Source organism: Rhipicephalus microplus, chromosome 7, assembly GCF_043290135.1.
Source record: "Rhipicephalus microplus isolate Deutch F79 chromosome 7, USDA_Rmic, whole genome shotgun sequence".
Taxonomy (NCBI): Eukaryota; Metazoa; Arthropoda; class Arachnida; order Ixodida; family Ixodidae; genus Rhipicephalus; species Rhipicephalus microplus.
Window position 1 is genome coordinate 18,450,967 of NC_134706.1, and position 20,015 is coordinate 18,470,981.

The 20,015-nt window shown below is 45.9% G+C and overlaps 1 protein-coding gene across 6 annotated transcripts in view; it reads left to right on the forward strand.

Annotated features, from left to right (window-relative positions):
- IRSp53 (Insulin receptor substrate 53 kDa) overlaps nucleotides 1–20,015 on the forward strand; it is a 347,305-nt gene that overhangs the window by 181,642 nt on the left and 145,648 nt on the right. For all 6 annotated transcript variants that reach the window (XR_012884819.1, XR_012884820.1, XM_075868792.1 and 3 more), the window contains exon 2: nucleotides 16,118–16,193. Coding sequence is in view for 3 of the 6 variants with exons in the window: in XM_037431494.2 (XP_037287391.2) it covers nucleotides 16,118–16,193 (76 nt within the window). In the remaining 3 variants the exon portion in view is untranslated. The remainder of the gene's footprint in view (nucleotides 1–16,117; nucleotides 16,194–20,015) is intronic.

Consider the following 20,015-nt stretch of genomic DNA (forward strand, 5'->3'; position numbering starts at 1 on the left):
CCTGACCGCAATCGGAATGAATGTGGAAGAAGGAAAGAAGGAGAGGCAGGGAAGAAAGGGTTAGCTACTCGCAGACACAACTTAAACACCCGCGCACCATTTGGAACGTATGAGCCCTCACTTAACTCTCTTCGGCATCCAGTGAAGCGACGACATGCCTCGGCACGCCTCGTGCCTTCTGCCGCGCTGCACGCATTTGATTCAAGCGTGCATGCAAAAAAAAAAAAAACGGCGGCATCGACAAACGTCGCCGAGGCCGCGAATGCGCACGGGCGTTTACGATGTCGGCACGGCGCGCTCACAGTACACACTTCCTGCGGCGCCTCCGCGACGACCTACACCGTTTACCACTACCGCGTCTCGTCAAGTAGCGCCCTCTCGCTCCCGCTAACCGAGTAGAGAGAGGCTCGTCTCTCCCTCGTTTGGAGCCCGGCTGTAGGACGAGCAGCGAACGACAATGGCGTACTTGTATGCGACCATTAGCGCGCGCTTCAATAGCGTGGTAACCGCCGGGCCGTTCGAATATTCACGACCGCCGTGCATGGATGGCGGGTGGCGACACTGTGGCGTTTCCCCAACGATTCGTGCGAGACCCCCGTACCGTGTTCGGCGTACAGGGCGTCGTTATTGTTGTCGGTGCCCAGGCAGCCGTGCATAAGCGGGCTTTTCTAGCCTCGTGACGGTGACCGCCCCCGTGATGAGAACCCATGTATTGCGAGGGATGGTTACTTTCATGTGCGAAACATTCCTTAATGAATTCCTGGCATTTTATATCTATCTATCTATCTATCTATCTATCTATCTATCTATCTATCTATCTATCTATCTATCTATCTATCTATCTATCTATCTATCTATCTATCTATCTATCTATCTATCTATCTATCTATATGTCTGTCTGTCTGTCTGTCTGTCTGTCTGTCTGTCTGTCTGTCTGTCTGTCTGTCTGTCTGTCCGTCCGCTTACGTCTGGTTGCTCTCGTTTTTACCTCCTTTACTTGGGGTAGACCGAACTACTATGGGAGCCCCACCGCGGTTGTTCAGTGGCTAAGTTACTCGGCTGCTGACCCGCAGGTCGCGGTATTGAATCCCGGCTTCGGTGGCTGCGTTATCGATGGAGGCGAAAATACTGTTGGCCCGTGTGCTCAGATTTGGATGCACGTTAAATAACCGGAGGTGAACGAAGTTTCCGGAGCCCTTCACTATGGCATCTCTGATAATTATACGGTGGCTTTGTGATGATAAGCCCTCCATATCAAATTTAGAAACGCTCATACGAACTCGGATATAAACGCCGAAGGTGTCCGGAGCACACAAAGAAATGCCTCGCGTTTGATAAGAGCGAAAGGCAAGTGCGTGATCCAGCCGTCAACATCTCTCACCGATGTTGTCGTTTTGTATCCGCAGCATACGTAATTGGATACTTGGTCGGGGGATACTGTTTTGTCAGGGTCTTCCATTTCTGTTTGTATACGCCATGTTTATTTCGGTTATACTTTCAGATGACAGACAGCGCTTGGGCCGTATACTTTCGTGTATTCCGTATTCTGTTTTTTGCTGAACGCCATGACTCTGTTCCAGCTAGTCTAATTTGCTGTATTACTTCGGCATTCGGACCGAACTTGACGTTGGCAGGCTGTGTCCCTGCCAGAAAGTGGTCTTTCTGTCCACGTCAGTTTCTTCACATCATTATGCTGTGTCCCTGCCAGAAAGTGGTCTTTCTGTCCGCGTCAGTTTCTTCGCATCATTATCACAATTGTGACAAGACATGTGAACAGCACAATTAATTTTGCCTACACCTTCACTGGCTTGATCATCAGCTGGTTTTCACTAAGCTTTTTGAAACAAAGAAACGTGCCCTGGAAAATTCTCTCCCTTGATTCAGCTCCAAGACGCTAGCTAAGCACATGCTGAACTACGTCTCTTTGGTTGCCTGATCGTCAATAAAGTTGTTCCACTCAGTCACTTCGTTTATTCGTTTATTTGATCGATTGATATGTGGGGTTTAACGTCCCAAAACCACCATGCGATTATGAGAGACGCCGTAGTGGAGGGCTCCGGAAATTTCGACCTCCTGGGGTGCACACAAATGTGAGCACACGGGCCTACAACGTTTCCGCCGCCATCGGAAATGCAGCCATCGCAGCCGGGATTCGATCCCGCGACCTGCGCGGGTCAGCAGCCGAGTACCTTAGGCACTAGACCACCGCGGCGGGGCTTTATTCATTTATTCATTTAAAACATACAAGTAGTATCCTATATACTTTCCCTCTAGCTTCACAAATATTTTGGTCTCATGAAGTACACAGAGAGGACTCATAGAGTGTAGGTGTACGTGGGTGTGTGTGTGCGCGCTAAGGTGTTTACGGCTGGGGCGCTGGTGCGTGGCGAAATAGAGTGGCGTCGTTTCAGGCAACACCGACGTGGCACGCGCTAAGAAGGAAGGGATGCCGGGCGACAACGAAGAGAGAGGAGCGTTGCGAAATAGACGCATGCGTAACGAAGCTGTCGCTTCTTCGAGGACGAGCAAGGCTTTTTTTTTTTACACCGAGAGCCAGGTATAGGGTACGTGTAGAACATAGAATGGTTCTGATTCGCCGCTGTTGCCACCGACCTAAATTTTTCCGGACAGCTTGTTGTAAACGTATGTTTCTGATGTCATGCGCGACGAGTTGGGCGGGTTGGTACAGATGCATATCTTCGAAATCTTAGCGCCCAAAAATACGGAGACAAAAGGTTGATTGTGAGGTTGATTGTGTGATGGGAGACAAAAGGTTGATTGTGTGATAGGAGACAATTGATTGATTTGTGAGGTTTAACGTCGCAAAACCACGATATAGTTATGAGCGACGCCGTAGTGGAGGGATCCGGAAATTTCGACCACCTGGGGTTCTTTAACGTGCACCCAAATCTGAGCACACGGGCCTGAAAAAAAGGGGGAGAGTCGTTCACAACATGAGACCACATAGCGTTCATGCTTTCTACGTCTCTTTCTTTTGTCTCAGCATTTTTTTTTTGGTGCTAAGTATTCGACGTTTGTTCATACTGTTCAGCGAAACTGGGGCCACGGCCAGAGTACGGTTGGACGCCCATCGGTTTGAACAAACACTTCGATAAGGTCAGACGTAGGCTGTACAAATGCTGCATGCAGTCGTGCGAATACGGGTGCCATAATCCGGCCGGTTATAAAGTAAGAAAATATTAAAGCTCCACCTACCAAATAGCGGTACGCTTGCACTTCAGGCCCGGTAGACAATCGTGCTAACCGGTTTTCCTCTGGAAGCTTATTTTTTTCTCGGCTAATATGAATACAACGTATATTAGGAGTTGAAGGTTTGACGTTATTACATAAAATATGGTGGTTGGCTCAGCAGCGGTGTCATAATTACTGACGACGTTTACCGGGATGTTCAAGTTTTCTACCTAAAACAACAGCAGCAATAGCAGCAGCAAAAACAACAATAACAATGATAACTACTACTACTTCTACTACTACTACTACTACTACTACTACTACTACTACTACTACTACTACGACAACAACAACAACAACAACAAAAACAACAACAACAACAACAACAACAATAACGACGACGACGACGACAACAAACACTACTAGTACTACTACTACTACTACTACTACTACTACTACTACTACTACTACTACTACTACAATGACTACAACAACTACGATGACCACTACGACGACGATGACGACGACGAGAGCAAGTACAACTACAAAAACAACCACTACAATGACGACGACGGCGACAACAACAACTACTACTACAATGGCGATGGCGACTTCAACAACATCAAAACAGGAGTCAGGGGAAGATGGTCGTCCATGTCAGATTGTCGTCCCTAAGTGCGCAACACTGTAGAATACAGTCCCCTAAAGGGCCCGCATTCCAGAGTGCTACTAATTTTGTAGTGTTGGCTTGGCTATTCGCTATTTATTTTAAGTCCTACGCAGTTTTAAATTGCCACACTGTGACAACACTCCGAGTCACACGGTGGCAGTTAAGAACGTGGCACGAAGGCCTACAGCGAAAGCGAGGAATCGGTGTATGAGCGTGGGTCTCTGTGAACAAGTTCCCGTCGGACTTGTTTTTGGGCTGGTTGGTGCATACTTGGTGCAGAAGACTGAGGCGCAAAAAAACACAACGTGAAGCAGGAAGAGCAGGAGAGAAGACAGAACCGCGGGAAGACATGGCGCTGTTCTGTCTTCTCTCCTGCTCTTCCTGCTTCACGTTATGTTTTTTGCGCCTCAGTCTTCTCCACCAAGTTCGCGTCGGTATCGCGCTTATACCTGTTCGCGCGCTGGCGCGGAAGTTTTCGGAGGCACACGGGAGATATAAATCCGCCAAAATGTTTGCCGCCGCCGCCAACGTCACTTGATTCCGGATGCCTTCAACTCATTGCACCCGGCGACGGCAATATGACATACCTGGGCTGTCTGTTCCCTCGGCGACGAGCAACGCAATACCTGGCAATGCAATACCTGGCTGGATTGGCGAAACGCGCCTGCACGATGGGCTTATCCGGTGCCGCGTCGGATGTCACAATCGCCGTCAGGCTGGCGGGTGTGCCAGATGTGATCCGCAAATCCGTGCAGTACGGAAACGGTGCTGCCACTTTCTAGGTTCACGACGTTATATTGTGTCTTAATTGCAAATTTTGGTTGTGCACTTGGGCAAAATAACCTACCAGTGTATTATGTAACATTTTTTGTTGTTGTTTCTTTGCAGACATAACGTGTTTATTCTCACTTTTCCACTTTTTTTTGTACACGTTCTTTTAATTTCATGACTATTCGACGGAATAGTTCCGTACAGTATACTTTGTATTGACTTGTGCTATGTACTGCCTCCGTGCCGAACTGTCGTTGGAACAGAAGCCTTCGTCAGGCCATAAGGCCTTTAGCTTCTGCTTCCTTTCTGTTATAAACAGAAGAAATAAAGCCAATTCAATTCAATTTACTTCAATATGGTAATTGTTGGGACTTTATGTTCCGAAACCAGGATATTATTATCACAGACGCCGTGTAGTATCACTCCGCGAATTTCGACCATCTGGGGTTCGTAAACGTCCACCTAAATCCAAGTACGTGCGTTTAGAGCATTTTCGCCTTCATCGAAAACGGTGTCGCCACTGCCGAAATTCGATCATGTGACCTACGGTTCAGCAGTCGCGTGCCTTAACTACTACAATACCGTGGCGGTGGAATAAAATCGATAGAACTATCCGTTGTATCCTTATACTCCACAATTGAAATTGTATTGAAATGAAATTTTATTTCGCAATAAAGACATGTTACGAGGGGGGAGGGGGGGGTAAAAGCTGTGAGAACAACTTGCGTAGCCCTGACCCCATTGTACACAGGGTAGCACAGAAGACGTGCGGCTAAGGACCACAAAAATAAAATTCTTTGTCTATGTGCATAAAAAAAGAAACAATGAATGATTAAAATGCAGGCATAAAAAGGTACTCGTCAGGTCACATCATTATATAAACAGTAATGGCAATTGTCTAAGTAATATACGAAATATGCCAATGTTATGTTCCTTAATTAGGCGGTTTAGAAGTGTATACGCAGTGAAGCGTTAACATTTGATTACCGTATCTTGTTCTGCATTTTCGATGTGTACCACACTTTAGGTTGAGGTACCTAATGAGCAGGAAACTTTTTCTCTAACCTAGCCATTCTAGCAATCATATCATTATTTTTAAATAAACCAAAACTGCATAAACGACTTTGTTCGGAATCACATATTGAGGCATCCTGAATTATGCAGCGTTTCTTTAAACAATTCTGCGGTGTGGCAGTGATGTGGTAATATACAGGCGAGACGCAAAGCTTTCTTTTGCAAAATGGTAAGTTCGCTAACGTTTACAGTTGTCAACGTAAAGGACCCCTGCTTCGTATGGACCAAGTTGGATTCTTTAACGCGCACCTTTACCGTTCTTTAAGCGACCTTGTCGCATCTTTTTCCGCAGTGCACCCTTCTCTTTTGATTGCAGATAAAAACAGGCCTTCTCGTTGCCTCCCGCTAATCCGACTGTCAATGTCGTATTTCCTTCTCTGCGGCCGCCTACGCATCATACCGTTTACTCTTCTCGCTTCTTATCACCGCACGATAATTCGGTCACTGAGGAGCAGAACGGTGATTCCAAGCGCGGCGCACAACACACAAACCTTTGTTTGTAGAAGTGAGGGCTGCTGCTTTTATCTTCGCCGAATGGGAAGAGTTAGGTGATGTATCGAGCTTAGGAGGAGGGATGGTGTAGGAGTGTGAGACGGAACACCGTTACAGGAAAAAAACTCCCAAGCATTTCCCCGAGGGTGAACATGGTTAAGTGCGAATACACGCGGTGATGCCATGAGGCGTATTTATTAATTCGCACTATTATATTTATTAATCACACTATGGTGCCTTTATGGTGTAATGGTTCCTGGGAATCGCAATTTGATCACACGGGGGAGTTTGCGTTAACTCACTGGCGAATGCCAACGGATTTTAACTTTACTCCCCCTCACGACCCGCTCTCGACGGGAGACTGAGAGAGAAGGCGGGCGCGCGAGAGAGAGGGGTGCGCGCGCAGCTGCAGCGAGCGAGGAGAGCGGAGGAGCGAGCGAAGGGGGAGGGGGTATAAGGCGCGTTACTGACACCGATATCAGCGTCGCGTCCGTGGCTTATTCGGCAGAGCGTCGCGCTGCGGCCCGCCAAGTCCTCTTTCTTTTAAAGATAGAGAGAAGACGGCGGACGCCGCCGACGGCGGTGGATGGTTTGGGGTCGCTTACAAAGTGTATTCACACTTAAAACTACCAAACGAATCCTAATGGCAGTTAGGCCATGCTGTGCTTATTCATGCAATATATGCCCGATAATGTATACAGTATTGTACATATTGCATTTGATTAGTTTTTTCCCCCTGTTTTATTCTTAATTTTGCTTTTCAGTGGGTTTCTATTGTACATTACTGCTATGATGTTGGGATAGCCGGCTCTAATGTAGCCTACCTTCCCATTAACCGCCAAATATAAAAAAAACATAAGCATAGGAAACGTTACTTATCGGTTTCAGATCATAGTGTAGTAATTGGGACGTAAATTGAGATGAATGAACATGAAAGAAAAAAGCGCCCTTTCTGTCGGCTGGATCTCTGCCGTAGTTCGTAAATAGGCGAAGTAGGAGTTGTTCGGCGACCAGCGCATGTATGTTAAGTGGGCATGCGTTCTTGTGGATTCATCTATATATTCGCGAGGTTGCGTCCGCATTCGGTAGATGTACGTACAATAGAGTCGCTCTCGCACAAGATGGTCGACCACTTCTGCGCTACAAAAGAGTTCCCCGTGCGTTCTTCTCACAGGAGATAGTGATGCGTGAGGGAAGGGAGGAAGGAAGGAGGGCGAGGAGGAGTTTGAGAGTAAGGTGAGAGACGTATAGTTGGCTCTGATCACTCGCTGCAGCGAATGAGAGCAAGATGACGCACGTTACCGACTCGACACACCACCATTCACGAATAGAAAAATTCTTGAACCGTGGCCACATTCCGACAATCAAAGGCGCGCAGTGAACGCCCTTCGTGATTTTTTAATAAACAGAAATGTAATGATGTGCCTTTAGTTCATATTATACCATGCCGCTATTCGTATGGACTCTCGCAGTAATGCGATCCCGATATATGAACTGGACTGTGATCATACATACTGTGGTCATTCATACATTATAAGCCCTGTAATGTATATAGTATGTACATAGTGCCTTTGATTAGTTTTTTCCCTATTTTATTCCTAATTTTCCTTGTTTGTGTGTTTAAACTGTTCATTACTGTCATGATGTCGGGATAGCTGGCTTTACCGTAGCGTACTTTCCTATATTCTGCCAAATATAAATAAAAAGAGAAATATGTTATAGTAAGGAAAGGAAAAATAAGAGAAAAGGAGAGGAGGAGGTAAAGAAAAGCAATCTTAGATGGAAGAGCGTGAAGGGGTCGCAGTTGTAGCGACGACTGGCGGCGAAATGCACGTGGCAGTGAGAAAAAAAAAAAAACCGTGCATGCAGGTCCTGCGACACATTTGCAGAGAGAGACCGCTAGATGACGCCAAGAACGTCATCAGGGTGCACGATGATGGTGCGAGAATGAGGCGTAACAAAAAAAGACAACTGGGAAGAGAAAAAAAGAAACGAGGAAGTGACATTTAGGAAATGGGGCGAGAGGAGAATTTCCTTTTCTCCCCTATTCGTGGCATCGCATTGTTTCCTCTTCCGTTTCTTCCACTGTGGTGTTTTCTTTCGGGTTTCTGGTTTTGTTTGTTTTTGAGACCATGCGTATGCAGCAGATTCGGGTCTGCGGTGCTGGACCGCATGCTTTCCTGCTAGCAAGCGTCTAGTGCTATTGCACCGCGAGACGTTTTATGACGTGTATTGTTTTCCGCATGCCCTCTTACATCGGTCTGGCAATCTACCGAACTTTCGAGCGTACAACTGGTGTGGGCTTTCTGGTTCGTTCTGGAATTCCTGCGTGATTTTGAAGCAAGTATTTAACTTGCGCGTCTGTAGATAGACAATGATTCGACAAGCGTGCTTCGACGAACCACTCAGGAGTTTGATTTGATGCCACTTCTATGTCATAACGGCCGTAAAATCGGGTCACGCGGTTTGAGATCTGCTAGTTTGAGATTCGGCGAGTTGATAATCTATCTTCAGCAAACAGAGCAGGAGGGGTCAATAAAAAAAATTAAAATAACAACCGCTGAGTTATTAACTGGAAATTTATTTATTATCTGTTTGACGCTTGTTGCATGACTGTTTGCGTGCGCTCACGTGATGTAGTATACCGATATACATGTCTGTTTTCTGGCAAATCCTCAGTCGGAAGTCAGCGCCTGTCTCTGTTCCTTGCTTTGTCCTTTGTATACTCTTGCACTGTTTGTTCGCGATGAAGTCTTAGACGACTGAAAGGCGAAATCCACCTTTTTATTGACAGCCGATTCTATCGATCCCCTCACTGAAAATGCGTTAGCACGCAACAAGCTTTACCACTGCCTCCGCGATCGGAGGCATTGGAAGCTCGCTGCATCAACGAGCTTTTGCAGATGCTCCCAGATCGGCCCAAATTTCGCCAAGCGATGATGTCGGGTGATGGCGCCGTAAAGGGACGTTACGTTATGTGACTGCATTGTCGCGTCATGATGATGTTACAAATTTTGTCGACCTGCGACGTGAAGACGACGTCATATGAAGACGTCACCGCATGATGATCTTTTCGCATCAACTCGTTTTGATGCCATCAAGACCACTTTTCGAGTTTGGTAAAGCCTCTAAGGCATTCAGAACCAAAAATAGCAAGCTAACTCTCATACTCTTGCATCTCCTTTCTTGTCACTAAACTTTGTTTCTCCATTCGACGCTTTAATCGCATCAGCTGTTTGCGCGGAAATGCGGTAGTTTCACCTTTTCCGCTGCACCCGTTTAGGAGGCTTGAGCTTAAATCCAGCTGCCCGTGTGCCTGCGATCAACTACGATTCAATGGATGCTTGCAGATGCGTTCTGTTCGGTGTTGCTTTCAACTCCGACAGTTTAGGCTCAGTTCCATGGTGCGTCATTCGGGAGACCATTTTTCCCACTTGTCTACCACAATAGAATGCGCCTACACGTTGTACCCACTCGTATTTTCTACGTGTACTCGTTTTTGTTTCGTTGTACTTGCGATCGATCAATGGTTTGCGTATATGAATACGTGGAACACTTGAGTTTGGAGGTAGCTGGCTCCTTCCGATGCCGCTACTGGACTGCGCGCATTCAAAATGAAGGTAGTGCATCAGCAAAGAACGTTTCATGCACGACTGAAGTGGTCATTTACTTTCACCAACGTAGGTACAATATAGGCGAAGTATGTCAGATGTTTCTTCATAAATTTCACAAAAACTGCCTGTCACAGGGGGACTTCTCAGTAATAAGAGAAAAAAGAAATATAATCATCGAGTAAGTGACCTCACATTTCTCGCATAAACATAGCGCATAGTTACACCGCGGATGTTCTATTTCGGTTCCTGCTGTAATGTCTACTTCGATGAGTGAAACGGCACCTCGGGTGATGTAAAAAGATTCGCTATTGTCATAAACACACCACAAGTTTGCTTCTAACTAACTAACTAACTAACTAACTAACTAACTAACTAACTAACTAACTAACTAACTAACTAACTCACTCACTCACTCACTCAAGCCAGAAGTTTTTTTTTTCGGGAGGGAAGGGGGGAGTGCGTTCCACTATAGTTGCGTACGTTCGTGAGTTCGTATGTGTGCCTGTATATATACACATACAGAAATTTAAAAAAAATGCAGAGTGAGGTGGTGGAGGGAGGTCCAACATTCCCACCCCTGGCTACGTCAGTGCCCACTATCATGTGATTTACACGGCATTGGGTGCCTGGTGCTGGGAGAGGACCAGTAGAACGGGCTTCGAAAGAACGGTATTCTGAGCTTGCTGCTGGGCGAAAGCCGTGCAGCGCCAAACGACGCACGACCGAAAAAGTGCCGCCATATCCACGAAGTGAATGATGATGAGTGGGCGAAGCTCCGGAGGTAAACCTGGTAAACCATGAATCCTCCGTACATTTTGCCCACTCGATTTTATTACATCGCTCCCCCTAGCGTACGTCGCCGCACTAAATCGAACGATTGCCTTCAACCAATGACACGCGCCATATGTGACATCATTCCTATTTTATAAGATCTCGCGTCTTTCATCAACTACAAGTACCGCTTTCTAGTTTATAACATCTTGCATCTTTTCATCATCAGCTACAAGTACCACCATCTAGTAAACACTACAAGAACTAAACGAGAGGTGGCTACATACAGGAGACGGTACCGCCATCTAGTGAACACTGCAAGAACTAAACTAAAGGTGGCTACATACAGGAGATGGTACCGCCATCTAGTGAACACTGCAAGAACTCAACTAGAGGTGGCTACATACAGGGGACGCACAGCCCACGCCCTAAGGAGCTTCGCCCCTAAAAGGAACACCCTCGCACTCGTACCGCTGCACGGTTCTACTATGCCTGCACACACTCGTCGTGCGTTAAACGAGACGCGTTCCCGCTTCTCCCGTTCCACGAGTGCACAGGCGTGTCGAAGCACGGAGGCCGCGTCAGCCACATCGCGTTTCCTTCGCGCGAGCGTTTCTCTCCGTACGCACTCGCGCTAAGGGTGTGTCGGTGCTGTGGATGATGCGGTTGTAGTAGTTGACGGGCTCTGCTCTCACCGCCTTGCCTATGTATACGTGTCGACGCGAGTGTCTCCGGTGGGTGCGCAGGCCTTGTATCCTCGTCTGTCATTTATTTATTACTAGTATATATTTAGGAGGGGGGGGGGGGGTTGTATTTCCACACGAGGCAAGAGGTCGTAGCGGCTGCGTTGGCGCGCACTAATTGAGTACGCCAAGCTGGCTGTCGTTTGTCATGCGGTTTCTCGGTAAACAGTTGCGGTATAAGAGTTTCATGACCAGGATGGATGGATGGATGGATGGATGGATGGATGGATGGATGGATGGATGGATGGATGGATGGATGGATGGATTGACGGACGGACGGATGGATGGATGGATGGATGGACGGACGGACGGACGGACGGACGGACGGATGGACGGACGGACGGACGGACGGATGGATGGTGGATGGATGGATGGACGGACGGACGGATGAATGGACGGATGGATGGATGGTGGATGGATGGATGGACGGACGGACGGACGGACGGACGGACGGATGGATGGATGGATGGATGGATGGATGGACGGACGGATGGATGGATGGAAGGATGGATGGATGGATGGATGGATGGATGGATCCGGCTGTGCCCTTTAGATCGGGCGGTGGCTTACGCCACCTAGCCATAAAGTCAAGCCCTATCGCTCTATGTTTAAGGTTTGAATTTCACTCGCGCCTTGATTGTAGCCATCAATCAGTTAGCCTCCTCCTGGTTATTTCTACCCGTTCAAAGTCTATTTTGCCTTCACTATCCCTAAACCCCAATCCTTTGAAAAATTCCGCGCCATTATCTTGGACTATAGGGTGCAGACCTTTACAGAACATTATTAAATGTTCAGCCGTTTCCTCCTCCTCTCCACACGCACTACATACCGTGTCTGTGCCTTCGTATTTGGCTCGGTGCGTCATAGTCCGAAATACTCCCGTTCTGGCCTCGAACAGCAGAGAACCACCCCGAGAATTGTCGTAGATCTTTTCTTTTGCAACTTCCTGCTTGAAGGTTCAGTAGGTCTCCAGTGATGATTTCATAAGCATTCCCATCTTCTACATGTCCCTCTCTGTTTCTTTCACCCTCTTCTTAACCGATGTTTCCTGTTAGCTTGGCATTCCGCTGTTTTCTAAATAGTTGCTTGACAATTTTCGAGTTCGCTTCCTCCATTTAGTATCAACAGTCTTCATGTACAAGTAGCTGAAAGATTTCCTACCCAACGCTCCTCTCCGATTTTTCTCAATCGCTCCTCAAATTCTCTCTTGCTGCTAGCTTCCCTGCACTCAAACGAAGTCCATCTCATGTCACCCTGTACCCCCTGATTTGGGGTATTCCCGTGTGCTCCCAAAGCAAGTCTACCTATGTCACGTTGTTTAACTTTCAATCTTGTTTGAACCTCTGATTTTATGCACATGACCGCATTGCCGATCGTCAAACCCGGGACCATGGCACCTTTCCAAATTCCTCTCTCAACTTCTTATCTATTATAGTTCTACAATGCTCTATTTTTCATTACAGCTGCATTCTTGTCACCCTTAGTCGTTACGTATCTTTCGTGCTCCCATAGGTACTCAGCCCCGTTATTTATCCGTACGGCCAAATATTTGTATTTATCCACTACTTCTAGTGTGACTTCCTTTGTCTTATGCTCAATGCCTATGTTATCATTAAAAACATGATTGCTAATTTTTCCCCGCTGAACTCCAAATTTCACCTACCTCTATCATTACCACAGATGTCTATTAATCCCAGCAGATTTTTCTTGTTGTCCGCTAGTAATACTGTATGATCTACATACATCAATGCTGGTAATGACTGTTCAATGTGTTTTCCTTGGCAAAAGAGAGGCTGAAGCCGAGTCGACTCCTCTCTAATTTGGCTTCTAGTCTCTGTAGATACAGCCTAAATAACAACGGTGACAACGGACATCCCTGTCGACGCCCACGATGTATTTCAATAGGTCCAGATACCTGTTCTTCTCATTTGATAACTACCTTGTTACTTTTATATATATCCTTTAGAAGATTAGTTATTCCATATTCCAGATCTAGTGTGTCCAGTATTCCCGACAAGTCTTCTTGCATCACGCTATCGTAAGCTCCCTTGATATCTAGAAATACCAGCCACAGGGGCCTGTGTTAAGTTCATTTTCCACAATTTCAATACACTGCAACAATGAAAAAAGATTGTCCTCTTTCGTTTACGGAACCAATTTTGTAGTTCTCCCAGCACCCCCTCATTCTGCACCCATGTCTGTTAGTCTTTGCTTTACTATCTGCATCACCAGCCTATAAACTAATGATGTAACTGTTGTAATACGGTAGTTGTTTATATCGGCTTTGTCCCCCTTTCCTATGTGAATGCAGCGCCCTCTCTCGTCGGCTACAGCAATATAGCCTGCCGTAACGAAACGGAGGACAGAAGAAAAAAAAAATTCTATCTGACAAAAAAAGCTAGTTATCAAAAAACGACTCCCGGTTTTGTACAGCAGCTCACGTGTACAATCATCCCCACCATGTGAATAGACTGTATATTTTAGGCGGGGAGCAATTTAAACACTCGGGATGCCGCAGGCTGCTATCGCTCGGCGTAACGCGGGCCAAACCACGCATAGAAATTATAAATAAAAACAAAAAAGAGAAGAAAAATGTAATAATTGAAAAAAATAAAGAGAAAATAAAGAAATAGAAAACCGAATAAAAACAAAGGAGGCGGCCCCGCTTGGCAGTTCCTTGGCAGTACCCCTAGTGCGAAGATGCCTTGATATTTTTTTCCTTCACTTTCTTCCTATTAATATTTTTATTTACATATAGCGCAGCCCCATTCAGGGCTACAGCAGGATTGGGTCGGTATATAATACATGGCAGCACGAAGGAAATGTAAGCGATCAAATTGTAAAGCAAGAACACTCGTTACAAAGTAAAAGTGAAAATGAAGTCGATTGCATGTTTGTAGTAAGATGTTCATCGACTGCAACTATAGGAAATGTTTTAGCGGTAAGAAGCGAATATTGCTGGTCAGGGAATTCCACAGATCCATTTCAGGCGAAAAAAAAAGCCGCATTTAAACGTATTCACACGAGCAAAAAAAAAGGGGTTGCTATCAGGGCGTTGGTACAACATTCATCAGTATGTTTCATGAGGTCACAGTCGAAAAGGCAGGAGGAGGAGTTGATTTTTTTTTCTTGCCCCGATGCCAAGACGTGAAGCCGTGTCTTTTGCGTTCGTAATCTAAGAGAACTTGTAGTTGGGCTAGTTGGTAGATCATTTCGAAAAGTTAATTAGAGTGCTGAAACTTGACACGATCACTCACACACGCACACACCCATGTATCGCTGTGTGTTTGATGCATGGGTGTGTGCGTGTGTGAGGGATCGTGTCAAGTTTTCGCACTCTAATTAACTTTTCGAAATTTCCCGTTCATGTTGTCACGTGAAAGCGCGTGAACTATTTCGAATGCTAAACGAGAACAACACGGACGTACGGGTGTCGGGCCAACTGCTCTTTCTGCCGGACACCACTGCCCTTGACGCACCGCTTGAAGCTGAAGGAGGCTTTAGCTCGGGCCTTGGGCACCCGGTGTCCACCGAGGGCCTGGCGGGGCAGGACCGCACATGGAGCTCGCGCACCGCGGCTATTTCGAGCCCGCGTTCCCCACCACCGCCCCAGGAGGAGGTTTCGCTGTTTTTCGGGACCGGTGGCTTGGCTGAGAACGCCAAAATAGGAGAAGCGGACGTGGTGAGCCCGAACGCAATAAGCGGCATGCAGGGGGGGGGGGGGGGGGGCAAAATATAACCAAACACAAATGATATATCTAAAAGGGGGGAAAAAGAGAAAGGAAATAAACTAAGACACGTTCTCGGCGGTCATGCTTGGGAGATCATCGAACCTTAGTTCGCAGGCACGCTGCTCTCTTGCGATCATTTTCTTGTTCCCCGTACAGTTCTTTTTCTCTTTATCTTCAGAAGGTTCTTCTTCCTGATGCTCTCGTATATTTGTCGGCGCCTAGCTATGTCTTCCTCCTTCGTTCGAACTCGCTTCTTTTTTTTTTCTTTCAACTTCGTGTACATGTAGTTGTGGTTTCTCTTGTTCTTCTTATTCGCATTGTTCGTACATTTCATATTTTCACATTGTGACTCATCTGGTTCTTTGCGTTCTTATTGCTTCCTTCTTTTTTCTTCTTGTTAATTTTTTTCTTATTCTTCGTTTTTTATGCTCCCAATCCTCGGCGCCGTTGTTGTGAAGTGGACCGACGAGCCCATACCTATATATTAAGCATATTTTCGCGAAGTTAGAATGCTCTTTTGGCTCTCGTCATAGTTTTTCTATGTAGAGATGAAATAAAAACTCGTGTTACGTGCCTTAGATGGTGCTGCTACGAGTGATTTTCTTCGATCTGGTTGTTAAGGTCCACCGTTAATAAATTTGTATGCATGAAGGGGAGGCCAAATAATTAGAAATCATAATCTCGCAACAAAGTTAATCAATTGAAATACCAGGTTGATTAATAGAGAATTTAATAAGAACAGTTGCTTATTGTGAATAAAATGTTGAACTGAATTGACGGAGATGCAAGGTAAATCGAGTGTAGATCAACACTTCGGCAACCATGTATTAGCACGTAGAACAACTAGTGATATCTAGGTGACCAAAATACGTCAACTATAATGAGAAAAATGCAGTGTCATTCACTAAGTTTGTCAGCGTAAATTAATTTATGTCCCGTGAAGGGGGCATAGCCTGCCACTCTGCTCTCCAGCTGCGTTAGCAAAAGGCGCTGTAAACCATTATAATAAAAATTTGCAAATGAAAGTATTGACCTGTACTTTTTTGGTTTTCATTCCAGAACATCTTGGAAAAGTTCAATCCCTGCGCCAGGCAACTCATCGCTGCCGGGAAGACGTACCTGAAGGCATTACACGGTGAGAGGAAAAAATCGATAATTACTGTCGTACAGAACACATTATTAAAAAAAAACAGTCTTGAAGGTGAACTTAATCCTTTATTCGGGTTCCTGGTTTTGACACTCGCTCATCGGCGATTGTTCGCTCTGGTGTACTACTGTGTAGTTCACTTTTTTGTAGCTTTTATACAACTTTTTATTTATATTTATTTGGTTTTACGCCTGTTATTGCATCACGGAGAGGCGGCCTTGTCAGCACCTTTATTTGCTTTTCATTTTTTTATCCAACGTGGGAGCGGCCCGTGATCCTACCCCTATAAAACGGGGGGGAATCCTTCAGGACCCCAATAAAAGTTTTTTATCCATCCATCCATCCATCCATCCATCCATCCATCCATCCGGAGAGTTTGAGGTGAGGAGTACTACTGCGTTTACTTTGTGTTCCGTCGCACGGCCGAAACAAGTCTCGGAGGCCAAATGGAAAGTAGGTCGTAGTTGAGATCTACTTCGCCAGGTGCCTCAACGATTCCAGCTACTCAGTGCAAAATTTGGCAGATCGCACGTACCTTGGGAATCAATGTTATGCGAAGCGTGTGTTTTCTAAGGGCGACATAGATGATGAAAACGAGTGACCTGAATTGTGAATGCGAGTTGAAAACGGGAAGCTTGAAAACTTCAAATGATTAAACTTAATATGTCCTCCTCCTCTCCTCACTCTTAGATTGTCCACCGTAAAAAAATTCTGGCCAGAACGATGCTTTTGGTTATACGTATATATACAGCACAAAACCATGACGCATACTCGATAAGAGGCCCGCTTTAGAAGAAGCAGAAATAAGACAAGGGTAGCCAGTTACCACGTCATTACACAATGTGAAACTTCAATTTTCGGGTACGTACTACTTGTACCGTGCTGTCATCTAAAGGCTTGAACAGCGGGGAAGAGATAGATGACTCTCCCTACTAAAGCACGTCGTTTTTTTTTTCATTTTAAAGGCGAACCATTTCTTTTTTACGCTGTCTTTTCTTTTTTCCTGGGCGTCGTCTATAGCTGAGAAGTCATGCGGAAGTAAACATCAATTCCGAGCCCATAATGGGGAAGCTAAGGAAAAAAAAAAGATGAATACGGTGAGGGGACCCTGCGCCATACAGGGAAGCATGATAACCGTTCCAGCTTTCAATGTCGCGTGCAGCCTCGACATTTTTTTTTTTTTTGCTTTGTACAAGCCATGGGAGACGATGTCTGCACGCAGTGGATAGGAGGCGACACTTGACATCAGCGGCGGGTTTTTTGATCAGGCTGGTTGGTAACAAGGTTACGTACCGCGCTGGCTGGTGAACTCATCCGCGGCGGGAACAGGCGTACTACAAGAATGACACTCAAAAGAGCTTCCGCAGCAGTGCCAAGCAAGGAAAAGTAATTGATTAAACTACACAGTTGTAAAACACAAGACTAAATTTATAGAAAAGCTAAATAGATTCTCACCTAATGGTTTTACTTCACATAGTTAGTGAAAGAAGAAACAATAGTAATACCCACAGGGCCCTATGAATTCACATCCACAGTCGATGTATCGATCTGTTCTCGCCCCCTCCAAAAGGATCCTGAAGCTCACATAGTTTTGCACAACCTCGTTGACCGGCCCACCATATGAACTGACCGCGCCATGTGATCACGTCTTCTTGATCATAATACCATCAATTTTTGACGACCTGTGACGTGATTATGACTTAAGGTGACGTAATTATCACGTGATGAGACACACAGGCACACACACGCACATCCCGGCTGCGGCGGTTGCATTTCCGATGGAGGCGGAAATGTTGTAGGGCCGTGGGCTCAGATTTGGGTGCACGTTATGAAGAACCCCAGGTGGTCTAAATTTCCGGAGCCCTCCACTACGGCGTCTCTCATAATCATGTAGTGGTTTTGGAATGTTAAGCCCCACATATCAATCAATCAATCAATCAATCAATCAATCAATCAATCAATCAATCAATCAATCAATCAATCAATCAATCAACCGGCTACGGTGGTCTAGTGTATATGGTGCGCGATTGGTGATCCAAAGGTCGCGAGATCGAATTTCGACTGCGGCGGCTGTATATTCCATGTAGGCGAAAACTCTTGAAACCCGTGTCTTAATACTTAGGTGCACGTCAAAGAACCCCCAGGTGGTCGAAACTTCTGGAACCCTCCATCGCGGCGTACCCGAGTATCACATTGACGTTTTTTTGACGTTAAGCCCTTAGGATTATTATTATGCGCAATGCAGATTCACTCGAGTATGACGCGACTTTTGACCAAAGTTGTCCGCCTCGGTGCAACATGCAGTTGCTACGCTGATCGAATGCTTCGAATGATCGAGTGATTCGATCCCTATAGGCCGCAGCAGTCGCAGTTCCATGGGCGCCAAATGGTAGAGGTCCGTGCACTGTGCTGTGCACGTTAAAGGACGCTTGGTCGAAATTTACGGAGCTCTTTACTATACGGCGTCTCTCATAATCATATCGTAGTTTTGGTACGTAAAACCCCCGATATTAGTTAGTTTGACCAATTATTATTATTTACTTGTGACTTAAACTTCTCAGAAGTATTTAATAAAGTTCTTGACTGACTGACTGACTAACTGACTGTTTCGTATGACTTGTGTTGATGCCGACGCTGGTCCCGCAATGCATAGTCAGGCCTCGCGAAATCTCCGCAACTTTCGACAAACCTTGAAAGTGTATTCTCGTGCCTCATGCCGTGCATAAAGCTTTCGCCCTAATAAAAGAAAACATAACGCATTTGCAGGAAGAAGAACAAAAAAAATTTGGAGGGAGCATAGCGTCATGCATCTAGCCTTGGAAGCCGAAGGCTCAGCGAAGCAATGAGGGTCGAACCAATACTTGATCTTTTCACCCTAGAAATTACCCAAGAAATTATATTTTTGGTTTGGTTTTGGTTCCCGGTAATTTTTAATCGAAGTGCGCGTGTTCGACGGAATTTCAAACAATATTTAACCGGCAGTACTAAAAACCTCTCAGGGTGGTGATTCGGGCTTGTTAGTATTGCATTTTAATTCATGGTAAAGCAGGCTACGTAGAAGGCCAGAAGTAAGGCGCACTCAATAAAAAAAAAAACAGCGCTCCATTGTACTGAGCGTACCTTAGTTTTGTCCCTGTGTTGAGCCTGCACTACCATCAATCTTCGCAAAGTACAGAAATCCGAATAAGGGCTGTCGACGTTTTGATCTCGTGTCGGGCTGACACAGTTGGTTTTAATTGCATTGCACGATGCTCCCTCAAACTCATTCCTTGTTCCACGACAGCGCGACAGGATTGATGCCTAAGAGGAAATGTCGGACAGGAACCCATGTGACAGAGCGCGTACAGCACGTGCAGAGCCTGCGGTGGCGCTTTTGTGCACGCGTCCTCGGGCACTGTTCTGAAGAGGTCACGTGTTCGAACAATGTCGTGAGCAAGGAAAAGGAGTGAAAGGCTTCTTGAACATTTTCTGTACAACGCTAGCTGTGTCACGTAGTGTTCGCTTGTAATTTATTGCTTTCTGCATTCCTATGTTAACAATGGTACGGCAAACAAAACGCGCTAAAAAAAAAAACGCCTTCAGCAGCGCCATTTTATGAGGGAAAGCACTGGTGTTAAAACACGAGAGTAAACCGGCAGCATATAAGAAAACTAGAACAATATCTCGCAAAAAAAAAAAAAAAAACCGCGGGCACTTACGTGCGTCGTCTGCTTCGTACAAGCGGAAGCAACGTTACAGCCCCCTTTCTCGACCACCGCAGTTTCGTATACGATGACAAAAGGGCCATAACTCAAAATGGTGGGGCTGCGC